This window comes from Zeus faber (assembly GCF_960531495.2).
Source record: "Zeus faber genome assembly, chromosome: 15".
Classification (NCBI taxonomy): domain Eukaryota; kingdom Metazoa; phylum Chordata; class Actinopteri; order Zeiformes; family Zeidae; genus Zeus; species Zeus faber.
In genome coordinates, this window is record NC_137194.1 from 347,501 (window position 1) to 365,000 (window position 17,500).

The 17,500-nt window shown below is 46.8% G+C and overlaps 1 protein-coding gene across 1 annotated transcript in view; it reads right to left on the reverse strand.

Moving 5' to 3' along the window:
- celsr3 (cadherin, EGF LAG seven-pass G-type receptor 3) overlaps positions 1 to 17,500 on the reverse strand; it is a gene marked incomplete at both ends in the record, with an annotated part of 120,428 nt that overhangs the window by 23,676 nt on the left and 79,252 nt on the right. The window contains 4 exons of the mRNA XM_080014470.1: positions 11,319 to 11,528; positions 11,782 to 11,876; positions 13,860 to 13,961; positions 15,217 to 15,400. Of these exons, the coding sequence (XP_079870596.1) occupies positions 11,319 to 11,528; positions 11,782 to 11,876; positions 13,860 to 13,961; positions 15,217 to 15,400 (591 nt within the window). The remainder of the gene's footprint in view (positions 1 to 11,318; positions 11,529 to 11,781; positions 11,877 to 13,859; positions 13,962 to 15,216; positions 15,401 to 17,500) is intronic.

Below are 17,500 nucleotides of genomic sequence, written 5' to 3' on the forward strand. Positions count from 1 at the left end.
CGTCGTTAAAACACCACAGTTTGATGAAGACGTCCAGACTCTTCATCAGTCTGTGAAAGTTGAAATCAATCAAGACTCTGGCCCTGACCAACGCTACAAACACTCTTCCTAAAACACTCTCTTTTCCCCTCAGTTTGTTCCTCCTCGTGAGGTAGATGGCCATCTTCGCTTCCCCTACTAGAAAATTAAGCAGTCGCCATTTCTCTGCGTTGGCCCTGTAGTATCTAGCCCCAAAAATAAAACAGTTTATGGACCACTCCTCCTTAAAGAGCTTAAAACTTTCCTTTAAAAGACTAAAAAGCTCTAAAAGTCTGTCGCACTCTGCAAAACAGTGAAACACGGACTCTGGCAGTTTGCAGAATGGACATTCATCTGCGACCGTGGGATTAAAAACAGAAACAAAGCTGTTGACAGCTATGGCTCCATGTAGGACCCTCCATTGGAGGTCCCCCGTCCTTTTCTTGGAGGGAGCTTTGTAAAAACTCCTCCAACACGGCTCCTCCTGTCCCCCCATCTGGAGCCGTCCCCTCCAGACAGTGTCCTGCCGCCCCTCCAGTCCCTTCCTATTTAAAACAACCACACACTCTTTGTAAAAAGCCTTCCCGCTGGCTGCGTGCAGGTCCAGTTCTGCATAAAGTGCCCTGTGCAGCAGCTTCCCGGAGGACCCCTCCAGGTTGGGGGTCAGAGTCATCTCCGGGAAGGGATCCTCCGGGTTCGGCTCCTCCGCGCCTTCGCCGTACTCCTTCAGCAGGGCCAGCTCCTCCTCCTTGAGCGTCTCTCTCCACCACTTGAGCACCAGGTGTACGATCCTGGTGGACCTCACCCCCAGCCGCTCCGCCATGGCCTCGCCGTCCTGCAGGTCGCTCCCCGCCGCCGCCACCACCTGCCTCAGGGTCAGGACCCCCGCCTCCCTCAGGATACTCCCCAGTCCTGGAGTGGCCCCGTCCTGCACATCCAGCCTGGCTCCTCCGATCACCGGCTCCTCCAGGAGCCAGTGGAGGGAATCTGCGGCCTCCCTTTTCCTGTTCTTAAAAAACCCCCATGCTTTAAAAAGCTCCTGATAAAAACGGGGTAAGCCCGACTTGTTTAGAAGACTCGTGTCCATTAAAAACAACGAGCGGTCAAGTCCCATCCTCCCAGTCCTCTTTAAGACCAAGCCCGCCACGTCCTTCCAAACGTTAAAGTACCCCGTTAAAAACTTCTGCACAAACTGTAACCTAAAAGTTGCCACTCTGCTTTTGATGTCCACCACACTGTGCCCCCCTTCCTCTTTAGGCAGAAAGACCCTTTCCTTCCTGACCCAGTGGAAATTCCGCCCCCAAAAGAAATCCATCAGCTCGGCCTGTATCTTTCTTACTAGCAGGTCTGGTGGTTGGACACAGGCCACTCTGTGCCACAGCTGTGAGGCCACCAGGTTGTTAATAATGAGCGTCCTGCCCCTGTAGGACAGCTGTGGCAGTGCCCACCTCCATTTTCTTAGCTTGCCCTGTATCTTTCCTAGCAGTCCTTCCCAGTTCTTCCCCACCACACTTTCACTCCCTAAAAACACTCCCAGATACTTTAACCCATCCCTTCGCCACCGTAAGCCTCCTGGCAGTTTTAAAAGTCCCCCCCTCCATCCGCGAACAGCCAGCGCTTCGCTTTTGCCCCAGTTGACTTTCGCTGCTGATAGCAGCCCAAAGTCCCTGACGATCCCCTCCAGTTTGCTGATTTCGTCCTGTTTCTTTATCAAAACAATGACGTCGTCCGCATAGGCTGATAAAATGTGGCTTCTCTCAAGACCGTTTAGAAACACGCCCTCGATGTTCGTCCTTAATTGACACAGCAATGGTTCTATGGCCAGAGAGTACAACATCCCTGAGAGGGAGCAGCCCTGTCTCACCCCTCTACGCACTTTAAAAGGGCCGCTCAGCCCTCCATTAATCTTCAGTATACTCTCGATGTCCTTCTACAAAACCTGGATCATGGCTATCAGACCAGGGCTGAGGCCAAAAGCCTCCAGAGTTTTCCAGAGGTAAGGGTGCTCAACCCGGTCAAACGCCTTTTCCTGGTCTAGCGAAATGAGCCCAGTTTTAATGCCCAGAGAACTAGAGACGTCCAAAATATCCCGAATTAAGGACACATTGTCCAGAATGGACCTACCAGGCACACACAACGTTTGGTCCTGATGGACTACCAGGTCCATCACCTCCCTCAGCCTGTTGGCCAGTGCCCTCGACAGGATTTTATAGTCCGTGCACAGAAGGGACACAGGACGCCAGTTCTTGATCTCCTGCAGGTCTCCTTTCTTGGGTAGGAGAGTGATGACCGCCCTCCTGCAGCTGACTGGCAATAACTTATCTTTAAAAACTTCATTAAAAACCATTAAAAGGTCCTCCCGTAACTCCTCCCAGAACTCTTTGTAAAACTCCGCAGGAATCCCGTCGATGCCAAGGGCCTTACCCCCCTTCATGCTCTGCAGGGCCGTGGAAAGATCCTGCAGGGTCAGAGGTTCCCCCAGCACCGCACTGACATCTTCCGGGACCCTGGGCAGATTCCCACAAAAGGAGTAAAACAGTTATTTTTGCTCCTCGTACTCACTTCTGTACAGCTCCGTGTAATAGTCCACAGCTCTCTTCCGGATCTCCTCCGGCCTCCTGAGCTCCTGTCCTGTGTCTGATCTCAGGGCGTGGATAAACCTGCTCTGCCCGTTCCACTTCTCCAAGCTAAAAAAGAAACTAGATGGTGCGTCCATCAGTGCTGCGCTCTGGAAGCGAGAGCGGACCAGCGCCCCCTGCGCCTTGGTGCCTAGTAGGTCTGCAAGAGCAGCTCTTTTAGACTTGAGGTCCTTAATGTGATCTCGATTCCCAGTGGGTTCCACTACACCCTGTAACTCCACAATGTCAGTCTCCAGATCCCTCATAGATCTGGTGATGTCCCGTGTGACATTGAGAGTATACTGCCGACAGAGCTGCTCTATCTCCCTCTTCCCATAGTCCCACCACAGTCTTAAGGAAATAAAATCCTGCTTTCTGTCTCTAAAACCTTCCCAAAAAAACCTAAAAGCATCCTTAAAGTTGGAGTCACATAGTAGGGTGGTGTTAAAATGCCAATATGCGCTTTTGGGCTTTACATTGGCGATAAAAACACGGCAAACAACCAGGGAGTGATCGGTAAAACCAACAGGCACCATTCTGCATTCCTTAAAAATGTTAAAGTGGTGCTTAAAACAGTAAAACCGGTCTAGTCTGGCCAACGATAAGAAGGTGCCTCTGCAGTGCACCCAGGTGTACTGTCTTTCATCCCCGTTGGTTCTCCTCCACACGTCCGTTAGCTCGTTCTCGCTTGAGAGCAGCCTCATCGCGTTCTGCGATGCTCTGTGAGGCTCACAGTGGTTCCTGTCTAACAGGTCGTTCTCGGTGCAGTTAAAGTCACCTCCTAGAAACAGAAACTCCCCAGTACGAACCTTGCTTAACACCCCATTTAAAACTTGCAAAAAAGTGACTCTGTGTGGTCCTGTGGTGGGAGCGTACACATTTATAAAGACAAACTTATGATGCTCAAATGCTGCCCTCACCACCATCAGTCTGCCCTCCACCACCTCCTCCACCTCAAAGGATGCTGGGGCAAAGCTCTTAGAAAAGAGAAGAGCCACCCCACCGCTGGTGGTGCTCTTGTGGCTTAGCACCACCTCCCCCCCCCACTCCCTCTTCCAGTCAGCCTCATTGCCAGAGTCACTGTGGGTCTCCTGCACCAACAGCACATCCAGCCTCTTCTGCTCCATCAGCTCGTACAGCAGAGACCTCTTAGCTGCGTCTCTGGCCCCATTCGCGTTCAGTGTGCTGATGTTAAAGTCACTCATTGCAACGGAAAAGGGAAACAGCCCGAACAGCAGCACCCACCTCCACCTCCTCCCCATCCTCTCCGTTGTTCAGCTCCTTCCTGATCTTCTGCACTATTTTCTTTAACCTGTACACCTCCTGGTCCGTGAACCCTCCTCTCCCCTTACTCCTCATCTGTTGCTGGGCCGCGTTCGCCAGCAACTCCTTGTCTGAGAAAAAATCCTCCACCTTAATCCCTTTCACGTTCTTCGTCCTGTGCAGAAACGCTTTTATTTTGCCCACACTGTAGCTTTTTTTGCCCTTTTTCTTCTTCACGCCTAGAAAAACTTGCCCCTCGCTGTCTGCAGCAGAGTCCTCCTCCATCCAGGACTCTGACTCCGAGCCTCCCTGCTCCACCTCCTGACTTGCCTTCCCCTGGCTTGCTGTCCCTCTCTTCGCCTGAGAGTCTCCTACCATTTTGTTTGACTTTCTTTTGAGCCGAGGGACTCTCAACCGGTCGTCCTCATCCCCCATCTCAAAGTCACTTCCTTCCAGTGCCTCCTCCTCCCTAGCTACGCCACCTGCACTCCTTTGACTTTGTTCCGTAGCTTCCTTTCCTTCACCAGTCCCCTCCTGTCCCCCCGCACCCACCTGCCTGTCTTCCGGACCCTCCTCCTTCCCCTCCTGTCCTCCCACCCTTACCTGCCTTCTTTCCAGACCCTCGCCTGCCTCCCCCCGTGTCTCCACGCTCACCTGGCTGCGCTGTCTACCTCCACCCGTTCCCTCCTGCGGCTCCACATCCCCCCCCCCCCCCCCCCCTTTCCCCTGCCCCTCGCCTGCCCCCTCCTGTGCCCCCACCTTCACCTGTTTCTTCTCCTTTCCTTTCCGCCCTCGACCTGTCTCCCCCTGTGCCCCCACCTCCACCTGTCTTTCCCCTGCCTCCTTTTGGCCCTCACCTGCCTCTCCCTGTGCCCCCACCTTCACCTGCTTTTCCCCCTTTTCCCCTGCCCCTCGCCTGCCCCCTCCTGTGCCCCCACCTTCACCTGTTTCTTCTCCTTTCCTTTCCGCCCTCGACCTGTCTCCCCCTGTGCCCCTACCTCCACCTGTCTTTCCCCTGCCTCCTTTTGGCCCTCACCTGCCTCTCCCTGTGCCCCCACCTTCACCTGCTTTTCCCCTCGTTCCTTCTGGCCCTCCCCCGCCTCCTCCTGTGCCCCCTTCTTCGCCTGTTTTCCCCCCTCTTGACCCCCCCCTGCTCCCTCCTGTGCCCCCACCTTCGCCTGCTTTTCCCCTTTCTGACCCTCACCTGCCCCCTCCTGTGCTCCCTCCTTGTCCTGTCCACCCTTCTGCCCCTCACCTGTCTCGCCGTCTGCCTTCTTACCTGGACATGCCCTGACCTGGTGTCCCTCCCCACCGCACCCAAAGCACTTGGTGGTGTCAGTGTTGACAAACACCACGTAGTCAAATTCATCCGCCCTGATTTTAAAAGCTACGTTTAACTCTGCATCCCTGTTGTTCAACACCATCAGGACGTGTCTCCTGTGCGACACCACATGCTTGAGCAGCGGCGACTTGCACCCCGACGGGACTTTTTTAACTGGCGACACCACCTTCCCGTGCCTCGCCAGTTCCTTAGTGAGGGTCTCATCTTTAATAAACGGCGGAACATTCGCCAGAATCACCCTCTTCGCCGGTGTGGAGAGAGGCAGGACGGGAACAAACATTTCGTTCACCGTAACGCCGCTCGCCACCACCGCGTTCACCTTGTCCACACTATCCAGGAAGATGACCACCGCGCTGTTCATCCGCGCTGCGGACTCAACGCTGCTGTAGCCGACAGCCTTCCCCACCGCCAGGCTGCAGTCCTCCACCGAGACCGAGGAAGACACGGGCAACTTAATGCCGTGCTTCCTCGTTAGCCTGGTGAGGTCCGACATGGTTGCGGACCCGCACCACCACCACCGCCACCACCCCCCACCCGCTGTGCGCACACCCTACAACCAACAAAAAAACTAACACCATCACCAACAAATAATTATAAACATACAATTGATAGAAAAGGTTGGAGAGAAAAATCACTCACTCTACCAAACGCTCACACGCTCCGCTCGCTCACGCCTCCAATCACTCAGAGAGAGAGAGAGAGAGGGAGGGAGGGAGAGAGAGAGAGGGAGGGAGAGATAGAAAGAGAGAGAGAGAGGGAGGGAGGGAGAGGGAGAGGGGGGAGAGAGAGAGAGAGAGAGTTTGATTTGATTTTTAAAACATCTTTATTTCCACATTTTGAGAGAGAGAGGGGGGGGGGGGGAGAGAGGGAGAGAGAGAGGGAGGGAGGGAGAGAGAGAGAGGGAGGGAGGGAGAGAGGGAGAGATAGAGAGAGAGAGAGCAAGAGAGAGGGAGAGAAAGAGAGAGAGAGAGGGAGGTAGGGAGATAGAGAGAGAGGGGGGAGAGAGAGAGGGAGAGAGAGAGAGAGGGAGGGAGGGAGAGAGAGAGGGGGGGAGGGAGAGAGAGAGAGAAGGAGGCTTTGCAGACACACTGGAGCGTCCTGCGTTTGTCTAATTATAAACCAAAATCATCCACATTGTTTTAAAATGAAGAGAAACAGGAAACAGGACATTATTCACCAGCGATAGGAAGGCGGAAGAGAGAAAGAAAGAAGAAAGGAAGAGTGTAAATCTCCATTTGTTTGTCTATCAATTGACGGCCGGACGCCGTCTTCAACTGAAGGAGCATGAAACGTCCTGGAAGACAGGAGTTGGAGGAAGAGGAAGAGGGAGAGGAAGAGGGAGAGGAAGAGGGCAAGAAGGAGGAAGAGGAGGAGGAAGAGGAGGAGGGAGAGGGAGAAAAGGAGGAAGAGGAGGAGGGAGAGGGAGAGGAAGAAGGAAGTGTCAAAGAACGGAGAGAAGGGAGGGAGACAGAATCAGAGAGGTTGTGAAAAGCAGGGATCACGACCCAAAATGCCAGGATCAGTTCAGCAAGAAGAGGGAAGGAGAGGGAGGGAGGGATGGAGGGAGAAGAGTGATGGAGGAACAGAGGTGAAGAGGAAAATAATTTGATGTAGTCTGTAATGTGGCCCCGGGGCGAACTTCAGGACATGGTTTCTATTTTCCTTCTGAATCATCCGAGCCACAAAACAGAGAAAGACAGACATTTAAGGAGGGCAAAGCTTTCAGAAAGAGAGAGAGAGAGAGAGAGAGAGAGAGAGAGAGAGGAAGTAAACGTTAAATGTGGTTATTGATACAGGATGAAGAGAAATGCTTAAGAAACCAGTACTTGAATAATCCATCCAATCAATCAACCATTTAGCAGCGTGTGGAGCTGAAAGCATACATCTCTATAAATATCAGAATCAGAATAGTCTTTATTGCCAAGTAAGTTTACACGAAACAAGGAATTTGTCTTGGTGTTCGGTGCATACATGAAACATAAATGTAAAACAATAAGTCAAATATTTGTGAAATATACAACAAAAAGAGCATTATTTTACATATGCTTATATTATAAGCATATGTAAAATAAGGATGTTTTTTTTTTGTTGTTTTTTTCAAATAGAGCTGTACAGTTGTGCAGGACTGTGCAAATATTCAGTATAAAGTGTAAATACAAGTGTAATACATCACAGTTGTTAAGTTGCAGCCACCCCGATCCCAATCACCTAGATCCAGGTCAGGGGTGGCTGCTCAAACCATCCCACCTCCACACCACTGTTATGTTATGTTATGTTATGTTATGTTATGTTATGTTATGTTATGTTATGTTATGTTATGTGAACACACTTTTCTCTGGAGTGTTCCACTGGTTTCCCTTTCTGCTTCCACAACTGTCTTTTCTTTTTTTCATATGGTTTATTATTCAGGGCAGGAGTCTGTGACAGACAGGATCATATAGCTCTGCACAACTCTCCATGGAAACAAGGAGAAATATGTAATGTCAAGAAGAAGGAGAAAAAGAGAGAAAGATAGAGAGACAAAGAGAGAGAGATACAGTGAACGTGAGAGAAAGATGGAGAGAGAAAGAGACAGAGAGAGAGCAAGAGAGTGGGAGAGAGAGATAGAGAGCGAGAGAGAGAGAGAGAGTAGGGATAGAGAGAGAGAAAGAGAGTGGGAGAGAGAGATAGAAAGCGAGAGACAGAGAGAGAGAGAAAGAGAGAGAGAGAGTAGAGATAGAGAGAGAGAAAGAGAGTGGGAGAGAGATAGAAAGCGAGAGATAGAGAGAGAGAGAGAGAGTAGAGATAGAGAGAGAGAAAGCATACGGAGGAAATGTTTGGAGCCTGTGCTGAGAGAAGCCGCAGACGAGAGACAAGCTGCACGACAGCGAAACCAATAAAGAAATGGCAGAAAACTCCCTGGAGAGAAAGAGGAGGAAGAAATGATCTGAGTGCAATATGAGAGGAGGAGGAGGAGGACGAGGAGGAAGAGGACAACGAAGAGGAGGAGGAAGAGGAGGACAAGGTGTTGCCATGAGGACAAATGATTAATTGTCTTTTACATTTAGACGAATTATGGAAAAGAAAGACAGAAAGAAAGAAAAATGAAAAAGAGACAGAAAGACAGAAAGAAGGGAAGAAAGAAGGAGAAGGAAAGGAAGAAAGATAGAAGGGCACGAAAGAAAAAATAAAATAAGAAGGAAAGAAAGGAAGGAACAAATGAACAAAGAAAGAAAGAAAGAAAAGAAGAAAGAACTATCCATGCATTTTCTTTCCCCACCAAAACTCCTGCAGTTGGCTCTACGAGGGGTCAAAGATAACTGAGCGCATTTGGCTTTGTCAGCTTTGTCAGTTTATGAGGGAGTAATTGCAACTACAGTACAGTGGTGGATGGGTTGACATGCTGCAGGCTTAGGGCCCAAAAGAAACAGAAAATGCATTTGATCAATTGCTTCTGCTGAATGGGATACATCTTAGATATATCCGTCTATATATCCAAAATAAATATCTATATCTGTGTCTGGTGTGGCCCCCGTCGGCACACAATCTGATCCGCAAAGGGATCCCTGGGTTCTTCTCTCCAGAAGTCCGACGTGTGTTTATCCGCCCGCGGTCTCTCAGGCGTTTCCTCTCATGGCCGCTGTGTTACCATGGAAACCTCGAGCTCTCCACGACCTGTGGTGGCGGGGTGTTTTTGGAGGGAAGCGTCACGCTGCGCTCCGAGGTGGACAGACACGCCCGGGCTCCGTTTGGGCATTTGGGCTCCCGTAGTGAACACTGTGTCGTCATCAACATATTACGTCATATACGTCCCCTCATTAGCCGGATAAGTTGACAACAGAGTTATTTCATTGGCCTGGATTTGCCTCTGACAACGGGGTTTAGGTTCACACACAACGCGACATCACATATGTTGGACTCGGCTCCTCGCTGACACCCTCCCTGGTGGCCATGTTTATTATTGTATTGTCAGGTGCAGCAGTTCAGCAAAATGCCAGGTGAGATAAGGGTCACGGTCGGTGGATGAGTTGCCATAGCAACCAAGGAAAACCAATGAAATCGCATTGATCTCATAAATCAAGTATATATATATATATATACAGTATATATATATAATACATATATATATATTCAAAAACATATATGTATGTATAAATGGCATCAAATAAAGATATTAAGCACTGCTTAGCTAAGAATGAAAATATTACAGAAATTGCGCCCTATGTTTCTCTCAACCCTCTACATCAGTGGTCACAAACTCAAACCTGGGGGCCACTGTTGGGGTCCACTGTTGAATTTCAAGGGAAAACCGGCCTGTTTTTTTTGTTTTGTTTTGTTTGTCTCCCACACATAAGTGAACTGCCTCGTAATCCTGTCAGAAATAGCTCTATTATGAATTTTTGAAACATTAAGCACATTTGTGTGGATTAATTAAGCATCATGATTTGAAAAAAAAGATTTGCGGGCCAGATTTATCAATATATCATCACCATGCCGCGGGCCACATTAAATGATCTCGTGGGCTGGATGTGGCCCCCGGGCTTGTGGTCTGTGACCCCTGCTGCATCCATCCATCCATCCTTTCATTTATCCATCCATCCATCAATCCACCCAACCATCCATCCATCCATCCATCTATCCACCCACCCATCCATCCATGAATCCACCCATCCATCTATCCCTCCATCCATCCATCCATTAATCCACCCATCCATCTATCCTTCCATCCATCCATCCATCCATTCATCCACCCATCCATCCATCCATCCACCCATCCATACATCCATCAATCCACCCATCCATCTATCCTTCCATCCACCCATCCATCCATCCATCCACCCACCCACCCACCCATCCATTCATCCATCCATCCATCCATCCACTCATCCATCCATCCACCCATCCATCCATCCATCCATCCATCCATCTATCTAACCTCCTTCCATAGCAAGCTCCAGTGCACCCAGTGGTTCTTAAAATACTGTTTCTATTGTTTCCTGCACATCAGAGATGTAAGATTGTCACTGTCACTGCTATTACTAATCCTCCTGCAACTACAGATACTACGGCTGTCACTTCTATTACTTATTTGCTACTACTGCTACTACTACTAAATATGTATATGTATGTGAGGAATAAACCTCTTGAATCTTGAATCTTGAATCTAATCCTCCTGCTACTACAGATACTATGGCTGTCACTACTATTACTACTCCTCCTGCTACTACAGATACTACGGCTGTCACTACTATTACTACTCCTCCTGCTACTACAGATACTACGGCTGTCACTACTATAACTAATCCTCCTGCTACTACAGATACTACGGCTGTCACAACTATTACTACTCCTCCTGCTACTACAGATACTACGGCTGTCACTACTATTACTACTCCTCCTGCTACTACAGATACTACAGCTCTCACTACTATTAATACTCCTCCTGCTACTACAGATACTATGGCTGTCACTACTATTACTACTTTGAACATTACCAGCGCTGTAGTTCTTCGGTGTGAACAGGTAATCATTCATTTAAATGTCTTCGCCATTCACAGAATCACAGCTGTTATCATTTTAAAGGAGGTTAAAAGTGAAGTTTAAAAAGGACCAAATGAGCGGTGGCATCCTGACAGCTCCAGTGAAGTAATATCAACTTCCCTTGAAAAAAACAAGGAAAGAAATGTGGCTGGAGCAGAAACCCCTTCAGGTGTTTCATGTTACTCAAACCTTGTAGCAAATACAGCTTTTTAAAGACTGAAAATACACATAATACACAACTTATTTAATATTTAATTATTCAGGTAGCGTTTCAAACAAACTCAGCAGGTTACATTAATTCTGAGAGCACTTGGACCACAGTTGAGCTTTAGTTCAACCCCTGCCGACCCCAATCGTTGGCAACGGCAGATCGTTGGAAGGAAGCAACGCAACTACCTGTTTCTAGTCTCTTACCTTGGCGTGGAGGGAGCCAAAAGAGCTGATTTGCACAAGCACAGGCGGCGAATGTCAATAAAAGACCAAAAAACCCTGATGAAATGCACAGTTTGAGACATAAACTAAATAATTGTGAAACTGAAAGACGTGGCCTCATCTACCTCGTTGAAGTGGGCGTCCTGCGTGGCCGTTAGTCCGAAGCCGCTCTGCTGCGTCTCGAACGTCAGGAGGCGGGACAGCAGCCGGTCGGCGATCTGCAGGTCGTTGCCGTAGAGACGGGCGGTTACCTCGGAGACGTCACGGAACTGGTGCGCCAGCTTCTTCTCCATGATGGTGCTGAGCTCCGTCTCATTGTGATCCAGGGACTCCAGCTGCACACACGCACGCACGCACGCACACACACACACACACACACACACACACACACACACACACACACACACACACACACACACACACACACACACACACACACACACACACACACACACACACACACACACACACATTAAAACAGTACTACTAGTAGTACCACCAGATTCTGGTACCTACAGAAGCTTTAAAACCATCAGTATTGCTTTAGTATTAATATTAGTCCTAGACTTTGGTAGTTTTGGTACATACAGCGATATTGAGCTCCACAAACAGAGGGGAGGTGCAGTTGTAGAGATCCGGCTCCAACCAGCCCCGCTCTGCGTCGCAGTGTCTGATGGCGGCTCCTGCAGAGAGGGGAACATTACAGAGCGTTATCTGAGGCTCCTCACACGGAGGCAGAGGGAGACACGTTGGATGCAGAGCGCTCAGGCTTCAGAGGGAGCGTCTGGAACTGTAAACATGGAGCTCTGGCCGGATATGCACGTCACTTTGAACGAGAAGGTACCGCCTGTTCACTTCCCAATTGGATAATTCTGATGATGTGTTTATCTGTCAACCTCTAAACATTAGAATAAGAATACTTCACTTTCATGTCCATGCGAAAGTGAAATATCATTCTAAGGACAGGGTTATCTGTCAATCCAGTGGTTTGGTCAATTTTTGTCTTTGTATTCTGTGTTTGCAATTTGAAATCTATGTATTGCACCTATGAGTGAGTTGAGCGTTTTGCACATTTAAAGGTTGCTTTGCCTGGTTTTTCTGTTGTCTGATTTTATTTGCACTGTATTGTGCTCAGGATGTGTCCTAAAGACGTGGATGGAAATTATTTTCTCCGAATTCTGAATGTTTCTCTCTAAAATGTGACCCACCGTAGCACACCCGCATTGTCGCGCATTTCTAAAATGCCCAGGAGCAGCCAAATAAGTTTGAAAAACCTTTCTAGAAGGAAAATTAGATTTTTGTTCCTTTTTTTAATCTCTCAACGTATTTTCAAAACCGAGTTTGATTTATAAATAGTAGAAAAATCTTAAACTGTGGAGTTCAATATTCCCGTTAGATGACATGGGGAAACACAATTTGCTTACTGAGACGCTGAACAGTGCTGAACAACGACGATCGATGGTTTCCTTTAAGCGAGTGCCAGGTGATGATCATTCCTCCATATTCCATGTGATGTCAAGTCACAATGTGAAACCGTTTTGATAGAGTTCAACCTTTAAATCGTACTACTTTTACACACACGGAGGCATTGTTGTGTAGGGGGCGTAACCCGTGAAGAAGCTGACATACATCCGTAAACAGATGGTTAAAGCGCAGGAAGAGGATTCTTCAGTTTCACTCATCTGTAAAAACTTTCGTCTCTGTGTTGTTATGGATTAGGAGAAGCGGGTGTAGGAAGATCTGAATCATATCGCGGACCTTTATCTAACCAGTGCAATAGATCCAAATCAGTGTAAGCAGCGCATACTGGACTTCATTTTCCATGATAGTCAGTTCTCCCGACAGCGACGCAGAGAACGACAGAGCTGCTGAATCTGATACCGGCGTCATCCCGGACCGGGAGAACATTTCAAACAGCGGATTTCAACCTCCACCGAGGCTGATATACAGAGACTCATATTATTAATAGACTCTACATTTTGTTGTGTTGTCCACACTCTTAAACTCCTAAATAATTCCACTTTTATAAAACATGTACGTACATTCTTACTGTTTAATAAAAGCCTTTTTAAAAACAAAAGATGTTGTGTGTCGATGACGCTGTTCAACATTCCCTCAAAACACAAGAACAAAGCAGAGATTGCCCCATTCAGCAGGGTGTCAAGTCCCATTCAGCAGGGCTTCAAGTCCCACTCAGCAGGGTGTCAAGTGGCCATGTGGCAAGTAGCCATGTGGCATTGTTGGTCCTCCAATCCATTTGCATTCTGGGAGCTGGCTGAATAAAGCCAAGTGTGGGGGAAACTTTGAGGGTGAATATCTCAAAAACACAATTTGCCACACCTTCGTCATTAACGAGCCATAGCTTTAAAAATATTTGCTCGAATCACACAAGTGACACCAATCAGAGCTTCAAACTCTGATTCTCTACTTTCAAATGGCGTGAAAAAACAAAACAGTGAAACAGCATCAAATGTACCTCAAGTCTGCGGTGGGTCACTTATTCTAAAATACTTTGATCCCTATACAACTCCTAAAAAACTAGGAAACACAATACGACACTGTTTTGACTCCATATGTTTCCTGTGAGAGAGAGTGCATGTGTGTGTGTGTGTGTGTGTGTGTGTGTGTGTGTGTGTGTGTGTGTGTGTGTGTGTGTGTGTACAGACCGACAGATCCCTTGGGACAGGCCACTGCAGCAGGAAGGTTGAACTTGGTCCTGGGCCACCAGATACCCTGAGTGATGGTCTTAGGACAACCATCATAGATGACTGAGAGAGAGAGAGAGAGAGAGAAAGAGAGAGAGAGAGAGTTTTAACTGAACCGTTATTAACTGGCAGTGTGGACGGACAGATTAGAGTTTGATATGGAAAGGAGGAAAAATGATAGATGGAGGAGAGCGGGTGTGAAAGATGAGAGAAGGAGAGAAAGAGGTAGAACAACAGAGGGACAGGGGTGGGAGAGGTGGATCGGGGGTTTGAGGAAGGGGAGATCAATGTGGTAGGACAAGAGAGAGAGAGAGAGAGAGAGAGAGAGAGAGATAGAGAGAGATAGAGGAAAGGGAAAGTGCTGTCGGGCAGAGCCATCAATCATCCTTATCTGTTAAACGCTGTGTTTTGACAAACAGTCTCTTATGAAATGTGGAATTATCACGATCCTTCCTTTGACGAGGGCAGAATTAGAACGAGTGAGGGAATAAAACACAAATTACAAAGTACGAGAGGTCATTCGGATGTAAAAAACAATTAAATGAGGAAACTATCTGGTGAGGATTGTGTGATTACAGACAGGCATCGTCCGCTGCAGAATCTTCACAATTAGATTTTGAATAAAAGTGAAAATGAAATGTGGGACGATTTAAAAACAAAGTGAAAAATGTACTCAAAACAATGACACAAGAGTCACATCGTCAAACACAAAAAGGTGCTTCTTTATATATATATATATATACACAGAATATCTCATCCATTGTTTCTTCTTCTTGTTTTCTAAATCTCCCTTGGCCCAAAATGAGCCCCAGATCACCACCGTCCTTCTCTTCCTACCACGGTGAAGAAGCACAACGTCCATGTTGAATGTTCGGGTTCCATTTGCATTTCAATCATTTTGGTTGTAGTTACATTTTGCGTTGATTTGTTTGCTGTTTGCTCATTATGTAACAACCCAAATGCATTATAAGTATAAAAGGAAAGAAAATCAATCTGGGGAGAAGGAAAATCCTAAAATCCCACAAACACCTTGGATTTTGAGCTCATCATTGAGCCGCACATTCGGGTCAAATTTGTTGAGTTTTTCACTAATATCTGCTCCGTATGTGGATCGATTTGGATGAAACTTCGACCACAAGGTCTTTGTGACAGCGCAATTCACACAAGATGTGAACCGTGTTCGTGTGTTATGCAGAAGTTGGTTTTCCAGATGGTTTTAGGCTTCAAAGTTCCGAGAATTTTGGATGATTTTTCCTCCTACGTTAACAATAAGGGGCGGCCGTGCCATTACAACAGGGGTCCAGCCTCATGTGTTTACCTTCGCAGCCGGAGTTGGTGACCTCGGTGAAGGGGTTGTCGCAGGCGTTGCACTGGCGTCCGATGACGCCGGGTCGACACTGGCACTGACCGGACTCCAGGTCACATGATCGCGAGAAGGAGCCCACCGGGAAGCAGTCGCACGGCAGGCAGGAGTCACTGCCACGCGGCCGGTAGTGGAACTCCTGCACAAATAAATGGACAAATATACATAGAAAACATTCACAAAGCAGCATGTGATCCTCTACTTCAGATGGAAGAACCGTGCAGACATCAGCACAAGGACGACGACCAGGTTTACATGGGGAAAAAAATAGATAATAGTCGAAATATATGCGGATGTGAGAATAAATATTCATAGGAGAAGCAGGGTGTGATGTATGTTCTCAGGGACAGCAAGAACATGGAGACAGACAGGTGAGCTCAGTACTTCTGGCGTTTCTGCAGACGGCTCTGCGCTTCAAAAGGAGGAGTTGTTCATTAGCATTTCTAAGTGCTTTTCATCCAGCTTGGGAATAAAAGTCTGTATGTTTTCATTGAATTGATTTCAAATGCGGTGACAGCCACAGTCACCTGACAGTGCCCTTGAGGAACACACTGAGCTGCCGCAGGGTTGTTGGTGTTCTTTTGATGTCAGGGTGAAATGACTCTCATGAAAATGATTTTGTTTTCCGTTGCATTTATGTGTTTTGTAATGTTGTGATGATCATATAGGAACAAAGGGATTCACAGTTTAGCCTCAACCTTGATGCCACAGTATAGAGAGTATAGAGAATGAATATGGGTTAGTGCGTAGACTGTCTCCTAACCTACACCCCTTTTTAAATCCCTCTGGCAACACCAACATTTTAGACAGGATACCACATTAAAACACACATTTTGAGCAAAATATTATTTCAAATGATATTTACAAGTTTTTAACCCTTTTCAAACACATGACCTGACACTTAAATTGTTGTGTGTGTGTGTTTGTGTGTGTGTGTGTGTGTGTGTGTGTGTGTGTGGCGTATTTTTGATGATATTAACAATGTGAGTAGTGAGCTACGACATCAGAGTAGTGTGTGTGTTTGTGTATGTGTGTGCACGTGCATATGTGTGTGTATTGTGTGTCTGTGCACATGCACGTGTGTGTGTGTTTGTCTTTGTGTTTGTGTGTGTTTGTGTGTGTATGTGTGTGTGGTGTGTGTTTGTGTTTGTGTGTGTGTGTGTGTGTGTGTGTGTGTGTGTGTGTGGTGTATTTTTGATGGTATTAACAATGTGAGTAGTGAGCTACAACATCAGATTAGTGTGTGTGTTTGTGTATGTGTGTGCATGTGCATATGTGTGTGTATTGTGTGCACATGCATATGTGTGCGTGTGTGTGTGTATGTGTGTGTGTGTATGTGTGTGTGTGTGTGTGTGTGTGTTTGTGTGTTTGTGTGTGTGTGTGTGTGTGTGTGTGTGTGTGTGTGTGTTCAAAGGGTTTACAGCTATGACGGATCAATATCAGAGATTACAGAATAGGGTCAAAGGATAATCTTCAGGGTAAAGATAAAGGTTAAACATAGTTGATTACACACATGATAATACACACACACACACACACACACGCGCGCGCGCGCACACACACACACACACATTTGACATGGCCATGATACACTGCATCAACAGTGTATACACTGTTGGTGTCTTTTATGAAAGAAAGAAATGGATTAGAGATTATGTATTAATGTACAGTATGCATGTTCCTGTATGTATACATTTACGGTATATAAATATCCAGTTTGTACTGTTTATATATATAAACAGCATGTACAGCATATGCAATATATACTATATATATATATATATATATATATATATATATATATATATATATATATATATATATATATATACATATACATATACATATACATATATAAACATACTTTATATATTACAGACTGTATCTGACAAAGTGTAAAGTATAGACAGTGAGATAAATAATCAGAGTCAGTTCAGCCACAGAAACCAGCAGGATCCCAACGGTCTTAAAATATTGGTTCAGTCCATAAAACTTAATAGAGTGGTGCAAGAAAATGGCCCAAGAGAGTCTGTGAGTCTAATTTCATGAAATATTGATTTAAATATCCATTTCCTTCTTTTGGAAACATCTTGTACTCCAATTGGAACCATCTTTTGGGACGATAAAGTTGTTAAATACCAAGAGCCTCGTAAAGATTAATCTAAATGTTTGGACTTAACATGGGCGATATAAATAGTGTAGATGGGTTTATTCAGATTTCTCTGATATATCTGCTTAA